Source organism: Acanthopagrus latus, chromosome 6 (genome assembly GCF_904848185.1).
Source record: "Acanthopagrus latus isolate v.2019 chromosome 6, fAcaLat1.1, whole genome shotgun sequence".
Lineage (NCBI taxonomy): Eukaryota > Metazoa > Chordata > Actinopteri > Spariformes > Sparidae > Acanthopagrus > Acanthopagrus latus.
The window spans coordinates 16,043,069-16,064,543 of record NC_051044.1 but is presented as its reverse complement, the minus strand read 5'-3'; the positions used below and the strand labels follow the sequence as shown (position 1 = coordinate 16,064,543).

At 39.9% G+C, this 21,475-nt stretch overlaps 3 protein-coding genes and 2 long non-coding RNA genes across 11 annotated transcripts; 3 read left to right on the top strand and 2 right to left on the bottom strand.

The window, feature by feature from the left end:
- Window positions 1-499: 499 nt before the first annotated feature.
- On the top strand, window positions 500-8,082 carry rassf1 (Ras association domain family member 1). Of its 5 annotated transcripts, XM_037100105.1 has the most exons (7): window positions 501-637; window positions 2,640-3,128; window positions 4,663-4,787; window positions 6,660-6,764; window positions 6,867-7,155; window positions 7,241-7,356; window positions 7,461-8,082. In XM_037100105.1, the coding sequence occupies exons 2-7, from the start codon at window positions 2,837-2,839 to the stop codon at window positions 7,608-7,610; spliced, it is 1,077 nt and encodes a 358-aa protein (XP_036956000.1). In that variant the 5' UTR covers window positions 501-637; window positions 2,640-2,836; the 3' UTR covers window positions 7,611-8,082. The 5 variants fall into 5 exon arrangements, with proteins under 5 accessions (XP_036955999.1, XP_036956000.1, XP_036956003.1 ...); XM_037100104.1 differs by having other exon boundaries at window positions 500-637; window positions 6,660-7,155; XM_037100108.1 differs by lacking the exons at window positions 501-637; window positions 2,640-3,128 and adding an exon at window positions 4,533-4,557 and having other exon boundaries at window positions 6,660-7,155.
- On the bottom strand, window positions 4,737-6,758 carry LOC119020629. The gene is made up of 2 exons (XR_005075379.1): window positions 6,321-6,758; window positions 4,737-4,988 (listed from the first exon to the last, which is right to left on the bottom strand). It is a non-coding gene; the product is annotated as an uncharacterized LOC119020629 (long non-coding RNA).
- Window positions 6,983-9,022, bottom strand: LOC119020628. The gene is made up of 5 exons (XR_005075378.1): window positions 8,888-9,022; window positions 8,149-8,224; window positions 7,433-7,657; window positions 7,282-7,326; window positions 6,983-7,124 (listed from the first exon to the last, which is right to left on the bottom strand). It is a non-coding gene; the product is annotated as an uncharacterized LOC119020628 (long non-coding RNA).
- tusc2b (tumor suppressor 2, mitochondrial calcium regulator b) lies at window positions 8,995-12,795 on the top strand. 2 transcript variants are annotated; one of them, XM_037100110.1, is made up of 4 exons: window positions 8,995-9,134; window positions 10,093-10,301; window positions 11,481-11,601; window positions 11,700-12,548. In XM_037100110.1, exons 2-4 carry the CDS (start codon window positions 10,153-10,155, stop codon window positions 11,763-11,765), a joined length of 336 nt encoding a protein of 111 aa, XP_036956005.1. In that variant the 5' UTR covers window positions 8,995-9,134; window positions 10,093-10,152; the 3' UTR covers window positions 11,766-12,548. The 2 variants fall into 2 exon arrangements, with proteins under 2 accessions (XP_036956005.1, XP_036956006.1); XM_037100111.1 differs by lacking the exon at window positions 8,995-9,134 and having other exon boundaries at window positions 10,048-10,301; window positions 11,700-12,795.
- Window positions 12,796-15,030: 2,235 nt separating this feature from the next.
- On the top strand, window positions 15,031-21,391 carry hyal2b (hyaluronidase 2b). Of its 2 annotated transcripts, none has more exons than XM_037100102.1 (4): window positions 15,031-15,199; window positions 16,864-17,843; window positions 18,068-18,157; window positions 18,247-21,391. In XM_037100102.1, the coding sequence occupies exons 2-4, from the start codon at window positions 16,893-16,895 to the stop codon at window positions 18,634-18,636; spliced, it is 1,431 nt and encodes a 476-aa protein (XP_036955997.1). In that variant the 5' UTR covers window positions 15,031-15,199; window positions 16,864-16,892; the 3' UTR covers window positions 18,637-21,391. The 2 variants fall into 2 exon arrangements, with proteins under 2 accessions (XP_036955997.1, XP_036955996.1); XM_037100101.1 differs by lacking the exon at window positions 15,031-15,199 and adding an exon at window positions 15,411-16,250 and having other exon boundaries at window positions 18,247-18,636.
- The last annotated feature ends 84 nt before the right edge of the window (window positions 21,392-21,475 follow it).

The window sequence follows — 21,475 nt, the reverse complement described above, 5'->3', positions numbered from 1 at the left end:
ATGGACTCTGTTTCAAATTGAACACTTCATTAGTATCATTGGGAAATTTGGAGACTTTGTTGACTAATTTAAATCCCTTTTTGATTTTAAAATGTTACAGACCAAGTTGTGGGTTTGATTATTGCTGGACATCCTACAGATGTTACAAGTGATAATGGTAAGTATTAATGGTTAATATATGATTTACTAGATTTTTTTTTTTTTTTTTTAAATGACATTTTTAAAAAAAAATAGGTTGAAGGGGTTTTTTTTAAATGACGGTTTATGTATCATCTTCAAAGCATTTGGACATGAGTCTGGTTATTAATCATTTTTAAAAAATGCCATTTACAATTTATAAATATTATGTAAAGGGTGTATTATTAGAAAGCGGCAGCCTACCAAACAAAAGGAAGAATACAACATGAACTCCATGTCCATGTCAACATTACTGCAGAGTGAGATCAGATGGGGTTCCTCCTGTGGTGCCTCTCAGGACGCTTTCATAGACACACGGGATTAGACGGTAATCCCACACTCACAATGTGCATGCGCAAACTGAGGTGCGTGCGTCGGCCGAGGCAGCTCGCAGTTGATACAAACTGCGTTCACTCTCCAAACATCCTCTCAGTGAAAAGGCGGTGATGAAATAAACCAGGTAAGGTCCTTTTTATTTTTAAAGGTTTGTCTGCCAGAAACTGCACAGATTTGTCCTGAGTAAAAAAAAAAAAAAAAAAAAAAGAGTTTGTCGTCTCGTTCCGGAAGGATTAAACCGGACTGTCCCGTCACAGACTGAGCTGCAGTTTGCAACACAGAACAGATTAAAGAATAATCCACAAAGTGCCGTTTTTAAACTCAAGGTGTGTATTCTCGGTTTTCATACGGGCATGATTTGTGACAAATGAGCCAAGTATGCATGGATGCTCCCGGTCACAATGTGTTCTTGTTGCCCTGTGTGGATAATTGCGCCGTGTGGTGACCCACTTGGCACATAGAGCCCCGGGTTGTTCATATTCAAGTCACAATGCAAGTTTCTCATGGACCTGTGGACGCTTTACACTTATTCTAAGGATCGCACTCCAGGGGGATGTGTTCACTTCTGCAGTTTAGAGGATCAGTATAGAAAACAGGGTCTGTTTTCACACTATGTTCGTCAGTAGTGATGAAAGAAATGTTTAGATTTTTTGATATGTGTGTAAAAGTAAAGCTATCATGTTATAATATTACTAAACGTGAAAGTCACCGAGGTGGATGGTACTTGAGTTAAAGTGCCTGATGAAAGTAACTTGTTGGCATTACAGTACAGTATCATGAATACAAGTAAAAGTCAAATATACATATATGTTACATGTGTACATATGCATTGTGAAAGTATTGCTGGCTGATTATCGGATCTGACTGCAAAATAACTAACAACTTAAAGTATCAAATAAATGTAGTGCAGCAAAAGTACAATACTTGCCTCCAAACTGTAGCGCAGTGGAAATATAAAGTAGCAGGAAATGGAAATACTCAAGTAAAGTGAAAACGCCTCAAAATTCTACTTAAGCACAGTACTTGAGTAAAATGTAGAAAAAAGTAAATGATGACTCATAATTGTTATCATTTTTTACTTCAGTAACAGTAGAAATACTGCACTGTAAAAGTGCTCCATTAGAATACCATCATTAAAAATCTGATAAAATTAGAAAAATATCAGCAAAATGAAGTGGTGGAAAGTAACAAAGTGCATTTTTTGAAGTAGTGCCCAGTGTTAGGTGTAACGTGTACATGATGTTACATGGTTAAATCTTAAAATTGTGGCATTAATTTCTGAAATTATATATTTAAGTTAGGTGTGAGCTTTGTGAATCTGATAGAAAAATCAATTTTGTCCACTTCTTTGTGGAAGTTTTTTATGAAAAAAATAGATTTTTTTGTTTTGCTGTCACACAGAGGAAAACATTAGGAGTTGTCCCAGGATTGGACAGGATTAAAGACTACCAGTCATTCTGACCCACATTGGTTATAATCGTTAGAATCCTGTCAACAGATAACAAATGTTAATCTTTTATTTGTGAAGCCCATACATGTTCTAATACAGCATAGACATTGATTTTAAAGGAGACATATGTTCATTTTCAGAATCATGATTTTATTTTGGGTCACTACTAGGATAGATTTACATGCCTTAATGCTTTCTCCCATACCCATACATCTATTTGAAACACTGTTTTAGCTCCTGTCTCTTTAAGGCCCCCATCCCAACTATCCAGTCTGCTCTAATTCGTCAGCTCACACATGCCTGAGCCAGCACTGCTCACCATGTCTCTGGTCAGCTCTGTCATGTTTTTTAGCTTCCAGTTCTCTTCCCTTCAACCTTGGATATTGGCATATATTACTGACATGTGTGACAGGGTGACAGTGTGGTGACACAAATTCCCAGAATTAAAGGTGGGACTACTGACGAGGCGTTTCAGGGGCAGTGTTTTATGTGGGAGAGATGAGTTCCCTTGACTTTCAAGAGCTTTAACATGTAGAAGAACTTATATAAAACTCTGGAGGAAACGAAAACAGAAAGGCAAAACAAGTCTCCTGTAAGTGATATTCTTTTATGCCAACCAGACCTATGTATTTATTATATTGTATTGTACACAAACTGATTTCAAATTGTCTTGCAGCTCCTAAGGACTGAGCAGCCGCCTGTCCATCAGCACAACAAAACGATCTTCAGAATTTCATCAGAGCCTGACTTCTCAGTAAAGATGCAAAGGTGCACATCCTAATGCTGTCTCCTGTCAGGACTGGATGTACACCCATATCAGCTCATGGACAGCAAAGGCTCACCTGACATGTCAGCGTCTCTATTAAGGACAGGATGTCTAAATGTGAGCTGATTGAGCTGAAGGACCTCAGTGTGAATGATCCCATTGAGCTGGCTGCGCCTGCGACCCGCACAGCCCCGCCACCCGTGAACCCAGGGCAGCCGAGCCACTTCCATGTTGTCCGTCTGGTCGGAGACAGCGTCACAATCGAGGCCCCCCGGTGCCAGACAGGAGAGGCCACAGTGGGTCATGACTTCCAGCCCTATGGTCATGCCCATCTCACCTGGTGTGACCTGTGTGGAGAATTCATCTGGGGTCTTTATAAGCAAGGTTTACGCTGCACCAGTGAGTACCTTCAGCATTTGAATATTTCAGCTCCTGGTATCACCGCAGACCTCTGTTGTTTTCAAAAAGTGATTAAAGACTCGTCAGAAAGACAAAATGTAGCAGTGGGTGGCAAGTTTCTTCAGTACCATCAACATGGGCGCTGTGGTTTATTTTGAGTGCACCTATTGTGTATTAATCCATGGCTGAAAATAGTCCCCAATAAATCTACTACTTCTTCCTTTTTGATTAAAAAAAAATTCCAAAATGACAGTGCCCAGCTGTTTTGGAATTTCTTTTTAGCCATATTTAAAAATGAAAGTGCATACTAGAGACCAGGCAAGTGTACAGATAGACCCCAGAAGGGAAACGAGCCCCTGTCTTTTTATCTCTCAGAATGGACAAGTGCCCTCTTGACTGGTGTTAACCATGATACTATTTTTCAATTAATATAACGGGGAAAATCTAAATTTGTGTCAACAGAAAATGGATACGTTGTCAAAGGCTACTCTGCCAATCCTTTGCAATTTGCATTTGTCACCCAAGAAGCCTCGGGGCATTTCCGCAGGTTTGAGATTTTTGTGTACCTGCCAGTGTCAGGTGGAGTGTCACAGCTGGGTGTGTTTGGCATTTTCTGATGAGAGCGCCCAGACACACCTCTCTCCAAAAGCACATGATGCCTTCTTTAATGTGTTACGCCTGCTCGTTTTACACAGGTACTGTGTTCGCCAGACGGTAGAGATGACAAAAATATTCTGCCAAAAAATATTAGAAATGGGCTGGGGTGACCAGAAGGGTCTCTCTCATTTGAGTTACATGTCAGTATTTCATCATTGAATAAACCTATCATTTAAATAACCTGAGCCAAGAAAATGTGGGATTCCTCGAAGTACCACTAGAGGGAGCTGACAGTTTGAGAAAAGTGTGACTAGCGCATTGTTGATTTAGGCAGTAACAAAAGAAGGATATAGAATAACACCAGCCTTGTCCTTTAAATTGTGAGTGTGTGTACATGATGAAGATGTTTCTCTGCAACCAGTGACAAACAACCAGCCACCTCATCTGCACTACATTGGACCCAATGTGTTACAGTCTATCAGGCTGTCCTGAATCATCATTCTACATATGGGTTTAACAACAGTCATGGTGTGAAGATACTTTTTTTTTTTTTTTTTAGATGCCTGAAATTGAGATTAAACAAAACAAATAGAAAATAACATAAACTTTACTGGAGTAGACAGAGCTGTGATACAGTCGACACCTCGCTGTGCCGCCAGACCGCAGGATGCTCATGTTATTTTTCCATCCGTGAGAAACTTTATCACAGAGTCGGTCCTCATCTGTAGGAAATTCTGGAGAGCCTCATGTTTGACTAGACACTTCCTGGGAATGTCTGTCTTTATCATTTGACTTAAGTTCTTTCTGTCCCATCTCAGAATAAGACCAACAGGTGACCTCCCATTAAAAGTCAAACACAATTTTTTTTTATACAAACATTATGGCATGTTGGTTACAGTGTGCTCTGTCTCTATCTCGCTCTCTCTCTGCCTGTCAGACTGCAGTTACACTTGTCACTACCGCTGCCGACCCTTCATCCAGCTGGACTGCAGCTCAGATGACAGCTTGTTAACAGACCAGGAAGATTTCTCTGTCGACTCCATCGAGACGGACACAAACGTGGTGAGAAACAAAGACACAATCACACGTGGAACATACAGGACGCAGCCTTCATGGGATTGTGTTATTACTTTTTTTTATTTAACAGTGTAGGTGGGTAGGTCAAAGCAGATGGAGGCTAACAGATTGTCCACTGCTGTTCATCCGTGTGCCACATGTCCTCAGAGACACTGGTTTTATCGCCTCCTCACTGTCAAGGCATCCCTACAGAGAGTAATTTAGGAGAGAGCAGAGGGGAGGGGATGACTTAACAACCTCACAATAAAACAGCTGTCTTTACTTCGGAGCCACACACACGAAAATCTCACACTACCACTAGTTTTTCAGTTAGACCATATCAAAATGAAGTCCGTGTCCAAAGTGATACTCCTTTAGGTTTCTAGACAACAGGATGAATCGATTGATAGAAAAGGTTTTTTAATTATCCTTAACGCAAAATCACCAATGGGTTTACTTTTGGGAAACTTACAAGTGAGAAAGTGGCGGGGCAATCAAAACGAAAGATATGGGTTGATGTCGTTGTGAAGCAGTGTTGAAACATGGGAGTTGCTGTCCTCAGTATTAAACAACCACCACCGGAGATGAAAATCTATCGCTGTGCTTTAAGTTTTGTTTATGTGACGGCTTCCTCGCTCACTCTCTGACTCTCTCCTGAAGTTATAATGATAGACGGCCAAATGAAAAGCACTGTCAAAATGGTGGACTCAGGATATTTGAGGGGCAGGGAGTGAAGAAAATGCAGAGGGACACATGCACTTTACAACTTCTTGTCCACTGGAGGTATATTTTATCTGCCACTGGGGCCTCTAAGAGAGCACTTTTGTTGTGTTTTTTCAAACATGGGGGCTGAATTTCTCAAATGTAAAGCTGTTGTACTGTATGGTTAATTCTATATGAACTTTAGGAACATCAATGTTAATATGTGTCCACACATCAACTAAAGCTGGGCTTATGACCTTAAAGTAATATAATCGAATTTTACGGCCATATCGCAGTACACATTTAGACTTTCATATTTTGGCATCTCAATCACAACGTTTTTAACCAAAAAGGCCCTACTTTGATATCAATTTTCCAACAATATTGTATGGGTGACTATTAGTACTTTCATGAACTACTAACACAATGAGATTTCTGATAAATTTTCATCAGTTATGTGAATGTAATGACTAAGTGGGTAAAGACAAATATTAGTCTGAGAAGTACAGAAAATGACTTCACTTTACTATCAAGCAGCAATCAAAACCAGGAAAAGAGGACAATTGTTAAACTCTATGACTTAACAAAACATAGTCTCATATCAGGATAACAAATCCACTACAACATTGGATGAAATATCAGGATAATTCCAGCAGATCTCCCGGGGACTGGCCCCTTTGTGAGGGTTTTATTGTCTGGGAGGAGCAAATGTAAATGCTGAGGTCAAAGGAGCTGTTGGTAGAATCAGATGTCTCCAGACAGAAGACAGAGACAGAGGAGGGCTGAGAAATGAACACATGACTGTTGATGATGAAACAAATCTGAAAAAAATAACACCTGAAGCTCGGAGATGACCTGGGGAAGAACAGCAAGTGAGGAGAGCAGCACTGGCTCGGAGCTGGAGGTGTATTTCACCGCACACACGTCTTTCTTCCGCGAGGTCAGAGGATCAGCGGTGAGGATTTGGAGTTCATCAGTCCTATAGGCACACAGCTGTTTTCTACTTTCTGTTTGGTCGACTGAATTAAATCACGTCTTTCTCTCGCTACAGACACAGAGCTTGAATTCGTTTGACTTTTGTCTGCGTTGATTTGCTCCCTGTCACTTGTGAGGACGAGCTTTCTGCTGACAGCGTGTGACCCATCTGCTGAACTCTCTCCTCTCCCCCCTTTTCAGGATGAACACATCGACTGGGGTAAACAGAAGCTGACTGCTGGTGAGATTCAACACAAGGTTAAGGAGTATAATGCACAGACCAACAGCAATCTCTACATGGTGGTCGTAAGTGACTGTATTCGAATTTGTAATAGTTTGCAGACTTTTATTTTTAATATTGAGTCCGTTTCTTACATTCTTGCAAAACAAACTCTGTCCACCTTGCAGAACAAAGACGGGTCCTACACTGGTTTCATCAAGGTCCACTTTCAGTTGGTCCGGCCCATCTCCCTCCCTCCTCGTCAGAGCCTCTGCTCGTCACAGGAGGAGGATCAGCGGGGCAGACGGCTGAAACGGCGGACGTCTTTCTACCTCCCCAAAGACACTGCCAAGCACCTGCATATAAGCTCCCGAACGCGCGTGCGAGAAGTCATCGAGGCGTTGCTCAACAAGTTCACCGTGGTGGACAACCCAGCCAAGTTCGCCCTGTTTGAACGCACCGAGAGGCACAGTCAAGGTAGAATCCTCAATTGTGTGCAAAAAGAAAAAAAAAAAACAGTTGAGTGTGACATTTCTAAGCGCTGAATTTTGTTTCCCCTCAGTGTGCATGCGTAAGCTGTCCGCCGACGAGTGTCCCCTCTACCTGCGCTTGTGTGCCGGCCCCAGTGAGAAAGTCTTGAGTCTGGTTCTGAAAGAGAATAACACAGGGGAAGTGAACGTAAGTTGCCACCTGTCTCTGAGGATTTTTTCAGATGATAAACTTCTAATATATGCTGAAAAAAGCTGATACATACATTAATGAGAAATGTCTCCTCTCCACAGTGGGATGCGTTTAGCTTCCCCGAGTTGTGCAACTTCCTGCGGATCCTGAAGCGCGAGGAAGAGGAGCACGTGCGGCAGATTGTGAGGCGCTACGCTCTTGCTAGAGACGTGATGAAGCAGGCCATGGCAAAGATCAATGCCCCTGGTTGACGCTGAGGGATCCGACTCAGCCTCGTGTTTAATGAAGAAAAAACATTCTGCCACAGCAAAGAGTGTTATCAGCAATGTAAAAGGGAAGGAAAGAGCTCAGATGATGAAATGTTGTTGATGAAGCAGTGTTACGTATAATTTGAACTACTTAATGGTTTAGGGGCCTGCAATTATGCGCAAGCCGAGTCACTGTTATGAACTGAATGGGGGAAAAGTATGATCATGGACTTAACCGGATGCAGTTCTTTCTTAAAAGCCATGCTGCTCGACTCAATTATTTATAGTGGTATTAAAAACACAATGTTAGTCTTTCTTGTCATTTATCATGTGATATTTAGTTTTATTTTTATTCTGTGAGGCCGTTTTTAAATGTTGGCACTTTAATGAACCTGTGACACAGATTAGGGCAAATTGAGATGTGAAACAATGTGTTTACATTCTAATTATCTAATAAACTGAAGTCAGTACAACATGGGTCATTTTGATGTTATTGTTACAAATTTAAATTTCACCTTAACATATTATCTAACTTCTTTACCTTAAAATAGCAGCTTCAAATCCATTTTGGTACAGTCTCTTGTACTTATCCCATCATTTGTTTGTGCTTGATGTACCTTCAGTGAGAGGGTAGGAACACAGCGTTACATACAAGTTTACTTCAAGTTTTCAGCTCACAACATTGTTGTAACGTAATGAGTTTTGTTTGTAGCTAGCACCTACATTATATCTGACAAATTGTTACAGACTTGGGACTTGTATTTGTGACAGTTGTGTTGCACTCAGAAACTGTGGGGGTGCCAAATCACACCAAGTGTAAATTCCTACATAACGTCGCTTTGAGTTTCATACTGTGACTGTGTGTTTGAACATGCATATGCTGTTATAATAGCCTCCACTCTTCAAGGAAGGCTTTCCACTGGATTTGTTCAACGCTGGCTGCAGTGACTCACACTTGAGTAGCCATGAGATCAGCGAGGTCAGGTACTAAAGGCCTGGTTTGCTTCCACACAAGATAGATGCCATGATGCAAGCTGTTGCTGTACATTTGAAATTACACTATTGTCTAAAACATTATGTTGCATGAAAAGCAGCCCAAAGCACCCAAAACTATGTGGCATCCATATAATGTCACTGTCATCCTAATGGTACAGGCAATACGTTTACATGTGAAGACTTATGTAGTGTACCTTACTTGATCGTTTTAATTATCTGCTACTTTATACTTTCACTGCACTACATTTTTACAACCCTGGCTGCAAGTGTGCCCTCGTGTTTACCACTGTAACTGCCGTCATCGCCATTTTCTGGCTTCCCACTTCTGTCCATGCGGCGGCGTCAGCTCAACCACAGTGTCTTCACCAGGTGCCGGAGAAGAAGGCGTAGAAGAAGAACCTTAGTTAGCATAAACAGCTAGCGTAACTGTGTGTTTCATGGGGTCTTCGCTTGTACAGATTGAGCAACCAGCCAAGATAGATCCATCAGAAAAATAAATCAGACCTGCGAACGCTCCAAACCTTACTTTAGGTAAGTTTTCAACTGGCGAAGCAGAAGCGACAAACGACAGTTATCAGAGCAGCTAACGTAAGCCGTGTCGGTAAACGTAATTTTTTGTGAAGCAGAAACATGTTGACCTGGCTGATGCTAATAACATAGCGCTAACTGTCTGCTGCTAACGGTAATGTTAGCAGCCAGGACATAAAGTGACACAGCAGTCACTGAAGCCAACACCAGCAGGGTCTGTTTCCTAGAGGTCTTCTTGTCGGTTGGAACTAGCCAGCTAGCTACTAGCTCAGTTAGCTCTCCTGCCCAGATGACCCAAGTTCTCATAGCTTCTTGTCTGAACAGAGCTGAGCAACGTTATTCAGCATTTTTTCTCTCTCTCTAGTTACTAATTTCCCATTTATGATAGCACATAGTAGAAGTGATGCCAGGCTTTACGTTAATGTGATGTTGTAATGTCTGGTTGCACTGTCATGTTAATGGCCTGCTACATTCTGACATATGGACATAGGATATATGACTGGAAGTATATCTTAGCAGGAGTCACCATGGGCCCTCTGCTGTGTCCACCACGCTGACAATGAGGTCACTATTGAATAATACAATCTACTGTATCTTCTTACACGGGCTATAAATGCACATGTGTGCTGTAGTGAAGTGTAGTCTATTTGTTTTCATTTACATATTGAAGGTTAAATATATCTGTGGTACCACTCACTTTGTCCACAGATTTAAGATTTAAGAGTGTGTGATGCCAGTAAAGGTGTAACTAACTTGTTATTCCTTATCTTTCAGTCAGCCTTGAGTTATACCCATGAGATCATTGAGGGGTGACCTCATTTGCAATGACATTGATTCAAACAACCAAAGGGAGACATGCTAGTATAGACTTGGATGTGGACTGTAAAAAGATTTTTCTTGTGTTGTAAAGACACTTCACTCCTCTCTTTCATGTGTCACTTGTGGTTTTCATCTGGTACAGTCACACTGTAGCACTACTGGCAGACCTGTGACCCGAGAAAATAATGTGCTGCAGCTGAAGATGGGGGGTAGCGGCTCCAAATCCAAAGGATTTTGGCCTTTTTCTGGCTCAAGTAGTACGGACGATCCAACCAAAGATGGAAACGAGCAGTCGCTGACGAGAGGCCGAAGTTTCCTGAGTGGAACACCTTTTGTGTTTACTAGACGAAGGTAAATGTACCCTTGGTAGCAAGTAACCCCTCACCATAATTGTTTGTTCCTCTAGTTGTATTCGATAATGAGTTCGGAGAGAGTGGTTTTTAGATCAGTTTGAGGACCTAGTACAATTTGCGTTTATGATTTTGAAAAAAAAGACATACCAATGTTTGCACAGAAAACATTCACACTCAGCCTGTGTTGTTAACACTGGGCAAGACGCAGTCATAAATCCATGTTGTTTGCACAACAGTTCTGACCCATCTACTGGATCACACTATAAAACCAGGATCTGTAAAATCAGGTGATATCTACAGCCTGACTGATATTGGCCACAGATATATATGTATTGGCATATGTTTTGCCCATTATGCGGCAATATGCATTTATCATCCGGAAAAGGGTGCTGGGGTAATTTATGATTATTCAATTCCCAGTGATGTTTACTGTTTCAGTGCACTGGGGTTGTTTTAGTCAACGAAGTTTATTGTGTAGTAAAATATCCTGCCCTTGTTGCATATCATTGTCACAAGCATTTGATAACCACATTTAAGGGATCAATTAAAAAAATGGCACAATCAGCCAATATATCAAAATCTGATCATTTTATCCACTAGTATCAGTATTGGCATTATCCCCCCAAAAATTGAGTATCTGTCTTGTGAATTTCAACTTTAATGGGTCCACTCCATCATCACCGGGCATTTAACCAGAGGAAGACAGCTGACTGGGTGCTTTGTTGTGGGTTTTTTATTCTCATATGCTTGTGGTTTTGACATTCTGAAACCACTCTTTTCTTTTTTTTTTTGGTGAATATGTTTTTTCGTGGCTTTCTTTTTGTGTAACGCTAAGTGCAGTATTTGCCTAAATGTTTTTTAGTGTTCAGTTAGGGCAGTGTTGATGAATCTAGATTAGTTGTTTGTTCTATAAATTGTCAGAACATGGTGAAAAATGTCAATCAGTGTTTCCCAAAGCTCAGGGTGAAGTCCTCAAATGTCGTGTTTTGTCCTCAAAACAAAAGTATACACATTTAAGAAACTGGAATCAAAGAATGACTGAAAATGTCTCTTTAATTATTTGTAGTAAATCTTGTAATTTTGTAAACAAGTTGTGATTTTAGTATCTACTGAATGTTTGCTTACACACAGGCATATTACATATGTACAGATAACTGACTTTGTCTCTCTGCTACAGCTCTATGTTCTTTGATGAAGATGGCGACTTGGCCCATGAGTTCTATGAAGAGACAATTGTGACAAAAAATGGACGTAAAAAAGCCAAGCTGAAGAGGATTTATAAAAATCTAACACCTCAGGTGAGGAAAATAATCCCTGCACCTGGACAGTATACACCAGCAGTTGTCCTCTGTGTTATGACTGCTAATAATTTGAATCTCTTTTTGTGTCATTCCAGGGAATTATAAAGCTGGAACACCCTTGCATCCATGTAGATTTCCCAGTTGTCCTCTGTGAAGTCTGATGATGTCTGAGGAGCTTCACATGCTTTCCACTGTGTCAACTCCGTCCTGTGGTTTCCCCTACAGCTGGAAGCCTGAACCACCTTTTAAAATAACATGATCTCTTGATATATTGATGATGCCATTATGTGTGGACAGGCTGATGCCTCTGCATGTGATCTGTTTTTGGCTTGTGTGCAGTTAGACACAAAATAGGTCACCAACGGAGATCTCAAGAGGGTGCCAAAATGGCTAAATCTACCCAGTTTACAGGTCATGGTTTGTATGCATGTAAGTGTGAATGTGTGCTGAGACATGGGGTGAGATGTGACGGAGTCCTGGATTAATTGCTGCAGATTGTTTTCCGGTGTGATTCACTGACCCTCGAGGGAGCATATAGATAATGTTTCCCTCTGTCACAGAGAGCAGGAAAGTTTAAGTGCACAATTTAGTTTTTTGACACCATCTTTGAACCTTGCTTCATTATGCATGGAACAGGATCTGCTTATCAGTAATAGCCAAGGGAGTTGACAATCAGCGGCCCACAACATGTCAAGTGGAATAATGTCATATTATAATGTTTGAAGGACTGGCTGCAGAGAGCCACACATCATGTACACAGCAGCAGTGAGTCTAGTAAGAGATCCTGTTGTTTCATTTGCTGCTTCGGCATACTATGTTTCACTTATAATTTATTATAACTGTTTTTTAATTACAATTTAAAATGCTAAACTGTGTCATGGCATTTCTTTTATATCAATACATTATATTTGAACATTGTATTAAAGTGCATTTACTCTATAACAGGGAAAGAATATCCATCAACTTATTTTATAAGCATTTCCTTTTAATATTGAGAGTTTCTCTTTCTGGTGAAGCTGTAGATATCTGAGGCCATGGAGGTTGATGTTGTAGCACTATTTTCTGTCTGGGATTCAAGGAAGTTTGGTAACCTGTAGGTGTTGCAGCTGAAAGTTACACATGGTAGGTATTGAGTTGGCCGATTCAAAGGAAAAAGTCAATGTTGATAAAAGAAAATGTTTTCTTTGTAGAGATATTCTGATACCATTTTTAAAAAAAAACATGTTTAAGCTGATAGTACCGATCCAATAGCAGTGTATTAAAACATATATTATTATCATAAACATCTCTGCTATACGTGTCGTGACAGTTTTCCGTAGGCTACTGGGGAGTTATTAGCTTCTCCTCCATCGTACATCCTGCATGACTGTATAATGATGTGACCGAAGAACCACTGGTCAAGGTAATTAGACCTGTGTGGTGGGAAATATTTACAGAAAGTAATTGAATGGCTTTAAAAGGGAATCATGAACTCAGTATTTCTAGTATCCAGATACACGACCAATTTTTGCAGAAGATATATCGCAATAATGAACATAACATGATGTCATTTCAATCGCATCAGATCATGTTATGTTCATTAAAGTTCCTTAAGATGAATATAGAAGACAATCTCCAAAGTGTAAAGACTGTCTGGACAAATTATCTTTCAATAACCTGTGTAAGGCTTCCTCCACCTGGAGTTTGTTTAGCAGGCGGCTGGTAATCCAGACTGAAATGCTCCTGAGATGAAGGAAATTACAAGAGGAAATCTTTTTCATCAGCGTCAAATGCGACATTTATATAACAATTATTTAGCCAGCTTATAAGAGTTATTTGTCAGGTAATCTTTTATAACGAAAGGAGTATTCAGCTTTATGTCAAAGTTCTTAAACACTGAAATGAACTGACAAGACTTTCATACACCCAAGTCATGGGCAAACCATTGATGGAGGGGCGGTGTGTGTGTGTGTGTGTGTGTGTGCGCATCAGCTAATGAGGCAAGAGTGAAGTTAAGACACAAGACGTAAAGGCTGTCAAAGTTTTCCATGGGAAAGGATTTTCCACAAGGCTGTCTGTGATATTGGTCTCCTTAGAGGATAAAGAGGTCCGTGCCAAAATCCACTCCACTTTATTGCTTCCAAGATATGATTTTACTCCACACATGACTTTAAAAAAAATATATATCTGGCTCAGAATCTTTTTCAGCTGAGTCTGCTGGAGACGCAGCAGCACAATTACTTTTCGTTGTTTACTTTCACAAAGCTGTAATAATATGGGAGGCCATGAGGTGAATTGCAGTATTGGGGGTTAAGAGGAAAGACTTGACTCAGCTCACCACCCACCCACTGACTGTGCTGACACAAGGTTGGGCACATGAATCTCAGAGTGAGGTGTTATTCTCAGGGACAAATGTTTGGGTTTTTTTGTTGTTTTTTTACACCGTTCAAAAGCATGTGAATTACTCTACATCCGTAAGAAGCTGCATGTTTCACGCAAGACGTGTCTGAAAGTTGTTTTTTTTTAAATTTCATTTTGGAAAAAGAATTCAGAGATGTAAAGAATAACTTTGATGATTTAGCTGTGTACACTGGAGGAACTGTTTTCAAAAGAGAAGTATTAGTCATTGAGCCTTCTATATAATATGTTTTCTAAGTGCAAACAGAGCTCACAAAAGACCTTTTTGAAGTCACTGGCAATTCTTAGAGATATAGTTACTCAATTTAGTTCAACAGAAGGTTAAAAGTCAGCTTTTCAGCTCATGAAAAACATTTTTTTTATGACACACGAGGCTAAACCATCTAGCTGATATGAGTTAATGAGTTTACAGCAGCACAGTATCGACACCCACAGTAGGTCTCTGTATGGTGAAGTCACAAGGTGCCATCAGGACTCTGCCCAGTGAGTTTAGAGAAAAACGTACCGGCCGTCATGTGACATCCTTCTTCGCACCCATCTCATAAAAAACAAAACGAGAACACGTTGTTCTCAACACACCATTTATTTTAAGTCCTTTATTACATTTTTATTTCAGCTGCTAAACCTGTGTTTGCAACCAGTCAGAGAGAAGCTGAAAAAGATTCTGTTGTTGAGTCAATAAGTGTCACAGTAAAAGCGTTATTGTGTCATTCCTCATCATGATGTCCACACCTATTATGATGAACTGTTTGACACTCTGAAATGTGTTTTGCTGTTCCAAAACCTTCATAACAGAAGCCTTTATACAGAGCGCTGGTGTGCGTGGTTTACCCAAGCAAACTTTTCACTTGTCTCAGCCGTCACCTGCGGATCATGACTTAGCCGTATCTATCAGAAATTCTAGTAAAGCTGTGAATGTTTCAAATGCCAATTACTTAATTTCCCTCTGTGCTAAAGCAGAAGTTGGCAAAACCTTATGTTAGACTAAAGGTCGCCCAGAGGTGGAGTCTGTAGGATATTTAAACACCAGTGAGTGGTAGATTTCAACACAGAGAGGAGAGCTACTTTTGTCTCTTGACTATGGAGATATGGTAGAGAAGAAGAACATCTTTTGATCCACATGTGTCCAGATCCTTAATAACTGGAACAGCCTTAATGAACCATTTTCATCTGGAGATCAAAAAGGAAGAGCGTCCAGGTCAGAGGCATTATTTTTGACATACTGAGAAGGAAATATTAAAAGCGTATTATTCTGTTCTTGGTTAAGAATATAAATGTTTGCTATAGTTGTATTCTTTCATAGTAGGTATACATTTATTGCCAGCCAGCTCACATTCGAGCTGAAATGTATAGAATAACCAGACAGCTTTTAAGTCAGTGCAGAACAGATGCAAGATAAAACTGTCTATATTTCAAAAATGCTTTTTAATACTAAATTAATACTTTTTATGAGAAATTGCTAGTATCTAATTTAGGCTTATTCAAAACAAATAAATGATGTACAATTGCACTCAGTCTACAATATACATATGGGAAGAGACAAATAAAACATGATTTAAGCGAAGACATTGCCTTTGAGAGTCAGTCTGAATGCAATTAGGATACACAAATTAATCTAACCATGCCTCCCACAAGTGTCTAGTGTCCATTTATTCTTTAATTCAGGTTGGATGAAAACGTTTTACTCTGTACACGGTATCAGTTTTACTTAATAGGGCAGTAGGAACACAATACAACATTCTTATGCGAGAGAAAGCAGATTTTCAGCTAGTCCTGTCAATGAAACTCCAGTCACAACTCAGAGCAGGGCTTGAAGGACGGACTACTTCGTGTTTTATTCAAGGGGGGTGAATGGCACTGGTTTGTAATTCTACCCTCAAATGTATGCCAAGTGCGGTTATGAAAATAGTTTATTATTAAATAAGATTACGTTAAAATAAAATCAGCGTACTGTGTCAATATATAGGACAAAACTAAATAAAAAATATGTCTTTAATAAATCCTCTACCCCCCCGTAGTCAATAAGTCAATACACTGGACTGTTGTTACTCAACTGACCACTCGTCATCAGCGCTCCCCCTCCTCTGTGATTCCCCTTAGCCGTAGCTGGCTAACTACTTAGTTTAATCACTAACATGGATTGAGCGGACTATGAACGTTACCTTTCACATGGCAGGGAAGTGGAAAAGTAATTTAGCTGACGGGTACATGATTGGAATAAGCCAGCGTCCTCAGCTTCATCGGAACAGGTCGGAAAGGATGGGGAAGAAGGAACAACACGCTAGCTGATTTAGCATGTCTGTCAGTTAACGGTAGTTTCAATGAAACTTTGAGCTAATTGGGCTAACTAACTTTAGCTAACTTAACTTAGTACATAGGCGGAGGAAGTAGAAGTAATCCAAAAAAGAAAAGAAAAGAAAAGAAAAAAGAAAGAAAGAAAGACAAACAGCACACGTTTTTGTTATGTTTTTAACTTTACATTTCGATCAAACCGATATTAAAATGAATGTGAAATGTAGAAATGTATCTCTGAAGCAAAACATGTACCGTCATTTTAAGAGGAAGTTGACTGCTAACCATTCTGAGTAATCTATAGTTATTTACTTTAGACGTGTCATATGTAGTCATTACGTTGTTACATTATCCTAACATCATGTATATTCCTATCTCTGGGATACTCACCCAAACTCAGTCTACCTTTGGGGTCATAATGGTTTTACTGCACGTTAAACTCCATGGAATATTACCTCTTTGTCAAGATAAATGACATTATCACGAAAGTTTTCAATGATCTATTGGGGTTTAAACTGTATGAACTGTATGTATTAAATTAAACAAAAAGTCTTTGTTTTCCTCCTCCAGACATAACGGAGAGAAGGTGAGCCGTGACCATGGAGGCTCTACTGGGCTCTCTCCTCACCAAAGCTGGCCAGCTGCCTTTGTTGCTTCTGACTCTGTTCACATCGTGGACAGTCCTGTGTTCAGCAGATTTAAAGCCAGCAAGATGGCCATTATACTCCCAGAAGCCTGTTCTTCTCGCCTGGAATGCCCCAACACAAGAGTGTGCCCCGCGACATCGTGTAACTTTATATCTAGACCAGTTTGACATTGTGGCAACCCCCAATGAAGGCTTTGTCCGGCAGAATCTCACAATTTTCTATAAGGAGCGCCTTGGGTTGTATCCCTATTATGAGCATGATGGGACTGCAGTGAATGGGGGCCTTCCACAGCTTGCCAGCCTCTCTCTGCACTATGAAAAGATGCCTGAAGGTTTGCAAAAATATATACGTGAGCCTGAGGCGAAAGGTTTGGCTGTTATTGACTGGGAGGAGTGGCGTCCATTGTGGATCAGAAATTGGAAAGAAAAGGACATCTATCGCAGTAAATCCCGGGAAATGGTGGCCAAAAAGAACCCTCAATGGACCTCAGAACAAGTAGGAAAAGTCGCAGAGCAAGAATTTGAGCTGTCAGCTCGCAAATTCATGCTGGAGACTCTGAAACTTGCCAAGAATTTGAGGCCTAATCAGCTGTGGGGCTTCTACCTGTTTCCAGATTGTTACAACCATGACTACAAGAGTGGCCTGCAGAACTACACCGGCCACTGTCCTGCTTTGGAGAAAGCCCGCAATGATCAACTCAACTGGTTGTGGATGGAGTGCACTGCATTCTTCCCATCTATATACATGGATTCTGTACTAGCATCTACACATCCTGGGCGCCTCTTTGTACGAAACAGGGTAAAGGAGGCGATGCGCCTGGCTTCTGTTGGAGGTGGATTAGCGCGTCCTGTTTTTGTTTATACCCGTCCCACTTACATGAGTCAGATGACCCCCCTAACTGAGGTTAGTTGACTAGAGCAGCAATTCAAGTACATATACAGGAGGCTTATAGATTCAGTATGTAAAAGTGATGGGAAGGTTAGACATTGTTAAAAGTGTTTCAGCTTATGGACCATTTACATTTGTATTCATTCATTTTTATTGACTTAAGTCCTTTTGATTTTCTGTGTGATAACATTTCCTTCACTGTAAGCATATACTGAACTGTCTGTGTTCATTCTTTTTAGACAGATCTGGTCTCCACCATTGGTGAGAGTGTTGCACTCGGAGCTGCAGGTGTAATCTTCTGGGGAGACACCTCCTATGCAAGCAGCAGTGTAAGTGTCTCACCCTCTTTGCTCATTTGATGCTAAACAGCTCAGTGGTTTTAGGTAAACAGCCCCCTTTTTTTCATTTTTCCCCGCAGGCCAGCTGCTCCAAAATAAATGAGTATCTCAAGGGACCGCTGGGCCGATACCTACTCAATGTTTCTACAGCTGCAGAGGAGTGCAGTCAGCTGGTGTGTAAATCTCACGGCCGCTGTCTGCGCAAAATATCAGACAATGATGTGTACCTGCATCTCAGCCCCTCAACGCACAGCATCACCAGTCAGGGTGGCCAGCTGAAGGTTACAGGCGCTCCTGGCCAAGCCGAGCTGGCTTTTTTCCGCACACACTTCCAGTGTCAATGCTACAGTGGGTACAGGGGTGAGGCCTGTGCTCAGAAAGAAAACGGGCAGAATAGAGCCACCTCTGTCTTCGGGACTTGGCCTCTTTGCTTTTTACTCCCACTAGCACTCCTCACTCTGCTACACTAAGGAAACTGAGAAGTGCAAACTATTCATTGCTTCTGCCAACCATAAAAAGACAGTTGCACATAAAGGTGGTCAGTTTCTGTGCACCAGTGATACTGGTGCATTGTCAACAGCAGACAAGTCAGTCCTGTCACCAGAGATCTCCCAGTATGAGAGTCGATTTTTTATCCCAGCACGCAGACCCATCTGACAGGAATATTTGTCTCTGACAAGCTGCATTGGCAGAGCTCCAACCTCAAGACCGCCTCCTGGAACTAATGTCTGTCCATAAATATTGCAGATGGTCATTAACTTATATCTAATTAGGTCTAATCTTGAGGAGATGAGGAGACACTGTGTACCATCATTTCATAATCAGTGCGATGTTAATTGTGGGACTGTACCCACAGAGGATATCATGCCTTAAGAAAAGACTGGTTAACGGTGTTAAAGTTTTTTTTAATTTTTTTTTTTTTAATGATTGACCAAAAACCGTAGAAGAAAGGTACATGTGACACCCAGTGACATACAGTATTGGTATACTGTTGGTGCATGGCAACTTGAGGTTTTCTGCGTTTGCACATTGCTGCACATTTCAGCATCATAGTTTGTATCTGTTGATAGATCAAGCAGTTATGTGTTATGCCATGTAGCTTCATGAAGGAAATATAGTGCATTAAGATGATAAATTAGGGAAAAATGAATTATCTATCTATGGCATATAGAAACAACATGGCTGGACCTGCCTGTTTCAGTTCAATACTGTGCCTTAACTGGGCTATGAAGTGCTCTTTCTTTAATGGTTGCCTTTGTTCACAAGTCGTGGTTATTGACGTGTTCATCTCAGCCCACTGCTGGCCACAGTGCTTTATAGTGATATTAATTCCAAATGCCTTTTTTTATTATTATTGACAAAGTGACATTCTTATTAAAAAAGGAAAGGATGAGATAAATGCTACTCTTAGTTTGCAGATGTTGTCTTCCGTTTCACATGGATATCACTGTGAACACGAGTTATGATTTTCATGTCAAAAAAGAAAAATTTCAACATCCAGGTTTCTGTTAATTAAATAAGGATGATCAAATTCTAGCAGTATAAATCTACCCATACACAGTTAGAGTCCAGCTGAGTCCATCATGGCCGGCCGAAGTTTGTCTGTCGGCTGATCATAAACAAATGTTTGTACAGAAATGCCAAAACTATCTTTTCAATTATGTAATGTTATGCAGATTACATGTCTTGGCCACAGTTCTTAATAACCAAATGTAAGAGATACTTTTGAAAATGTTTGAGTTTATGTAAAAATATTAGGCTAATTTTTGCCTTTTTATTTTTTACAGGATATCTATGTCAGCTCCAGCACACAGTTATCAGTTTAGATTTTTTAAGAGTGTAGTTTGACTTGTTTGCACAGCATTTTGTGTCAGGGCTCCTGCCACTGACGCTTTGTTTATAGCAACTACTGTAGCTTCATAATATTTTATTGCCAAGTAAATGTATTTTCTAGACTGAAGCTAGCTGAGCAGTTTCATATTTATACAGTACGTTCTGTATTTATTCTCTCAGCCTTTGGTCCAAATAATACTTGGCCACCTAAACTGAGTTATGATAATAGTCAGCAAGTGGTAGTTTGTGCTGTTTTTACAGACTGAATTACAAAAGTGGTATTGCAATAGAACAATTTATGTATGCTAAAAACGTTTTAAAATGCTGCACTTTAACAACTCTCTCACTGAGGTGGATGTAGCTTCATTTCATGTCGATACTTTCACGAGGTGAACGCCTGTAAGACATACTGTCAGAGCATTACAGGATACAATTGTGTGTTTTTCCATCTAATGTGTCATTTTAGAAATATATTCCACTGTGAATCTTGTCTGAAAGGAAATGAATGCTTTTATGATTCTTATACCTGCCTTGGCATTGTGAAAATAATCAGATCTAATCTAATCTTTAAATATGATGTTATTAGTGGGCCTGACAAAGTTACACTTGAATGATTTGGTACAGAATGATAAGATTTCACCCATATTTAATGCAGATTTTTCATTGTACTATTTTTGACAAGCAAATGATCACTTTTTACATTTGAATAGGTTGCAATAAACCAGCAGGTTTTTGAAAATAACTGTTTTAGCCTTTTTACATGAGGTGCCCTAGACATATACAGCACACTATTTCTGATGGCATAGTAATCTTTTAGATGTGTTTTTCTCATCCATTAAGCAGCCATTATTTTTTATTTATGGTACAACAATATCAACATGACACTTTGAACTTGATTGAGATTAGCAATTATCAGTTATTATCAATCTTTTTTTTTTAATCTGAAAAAACAATTTTGCACCTACTGTATATTACTTTCTACATTTTTTCACCATTATATAGTGTGCTGATGGTGATGGCTTAACTCATTCAAGCAAGTTTCTAGTCTCCAAAAGTTAAAAACTAAAATGTACATAATCAAACAGATTCAGTGTTAATAATGAAATCCACCTTAATTTATCACCATTATTTTGCCTAAATGTATTTATGTTATTATTTGGAGCCAAATCTGGAAAAATCAAAGGGTATTGTATTGGTAATGTTTTATATTCACCATTTTCATCAGATGATTTAATTATTCAAAAAAGAATTTGAATGTATTTTTTCTGTTTTTCTTATTTTCTGGGGTAGTCGACCAGGATTCTATCCATTATAAACACAGGTCTACTTTTTCTGCAGACATATTAAACTAATAATAAAACATTCTACAGTGGAAGTACTCTGTATCCAACATACACTTGAGCTCATCTGTTTTTATAGTATAATAAGTATAAGTAACAGCTTAAACAGGATTTAAGATATTCAGGGTCCATGTAA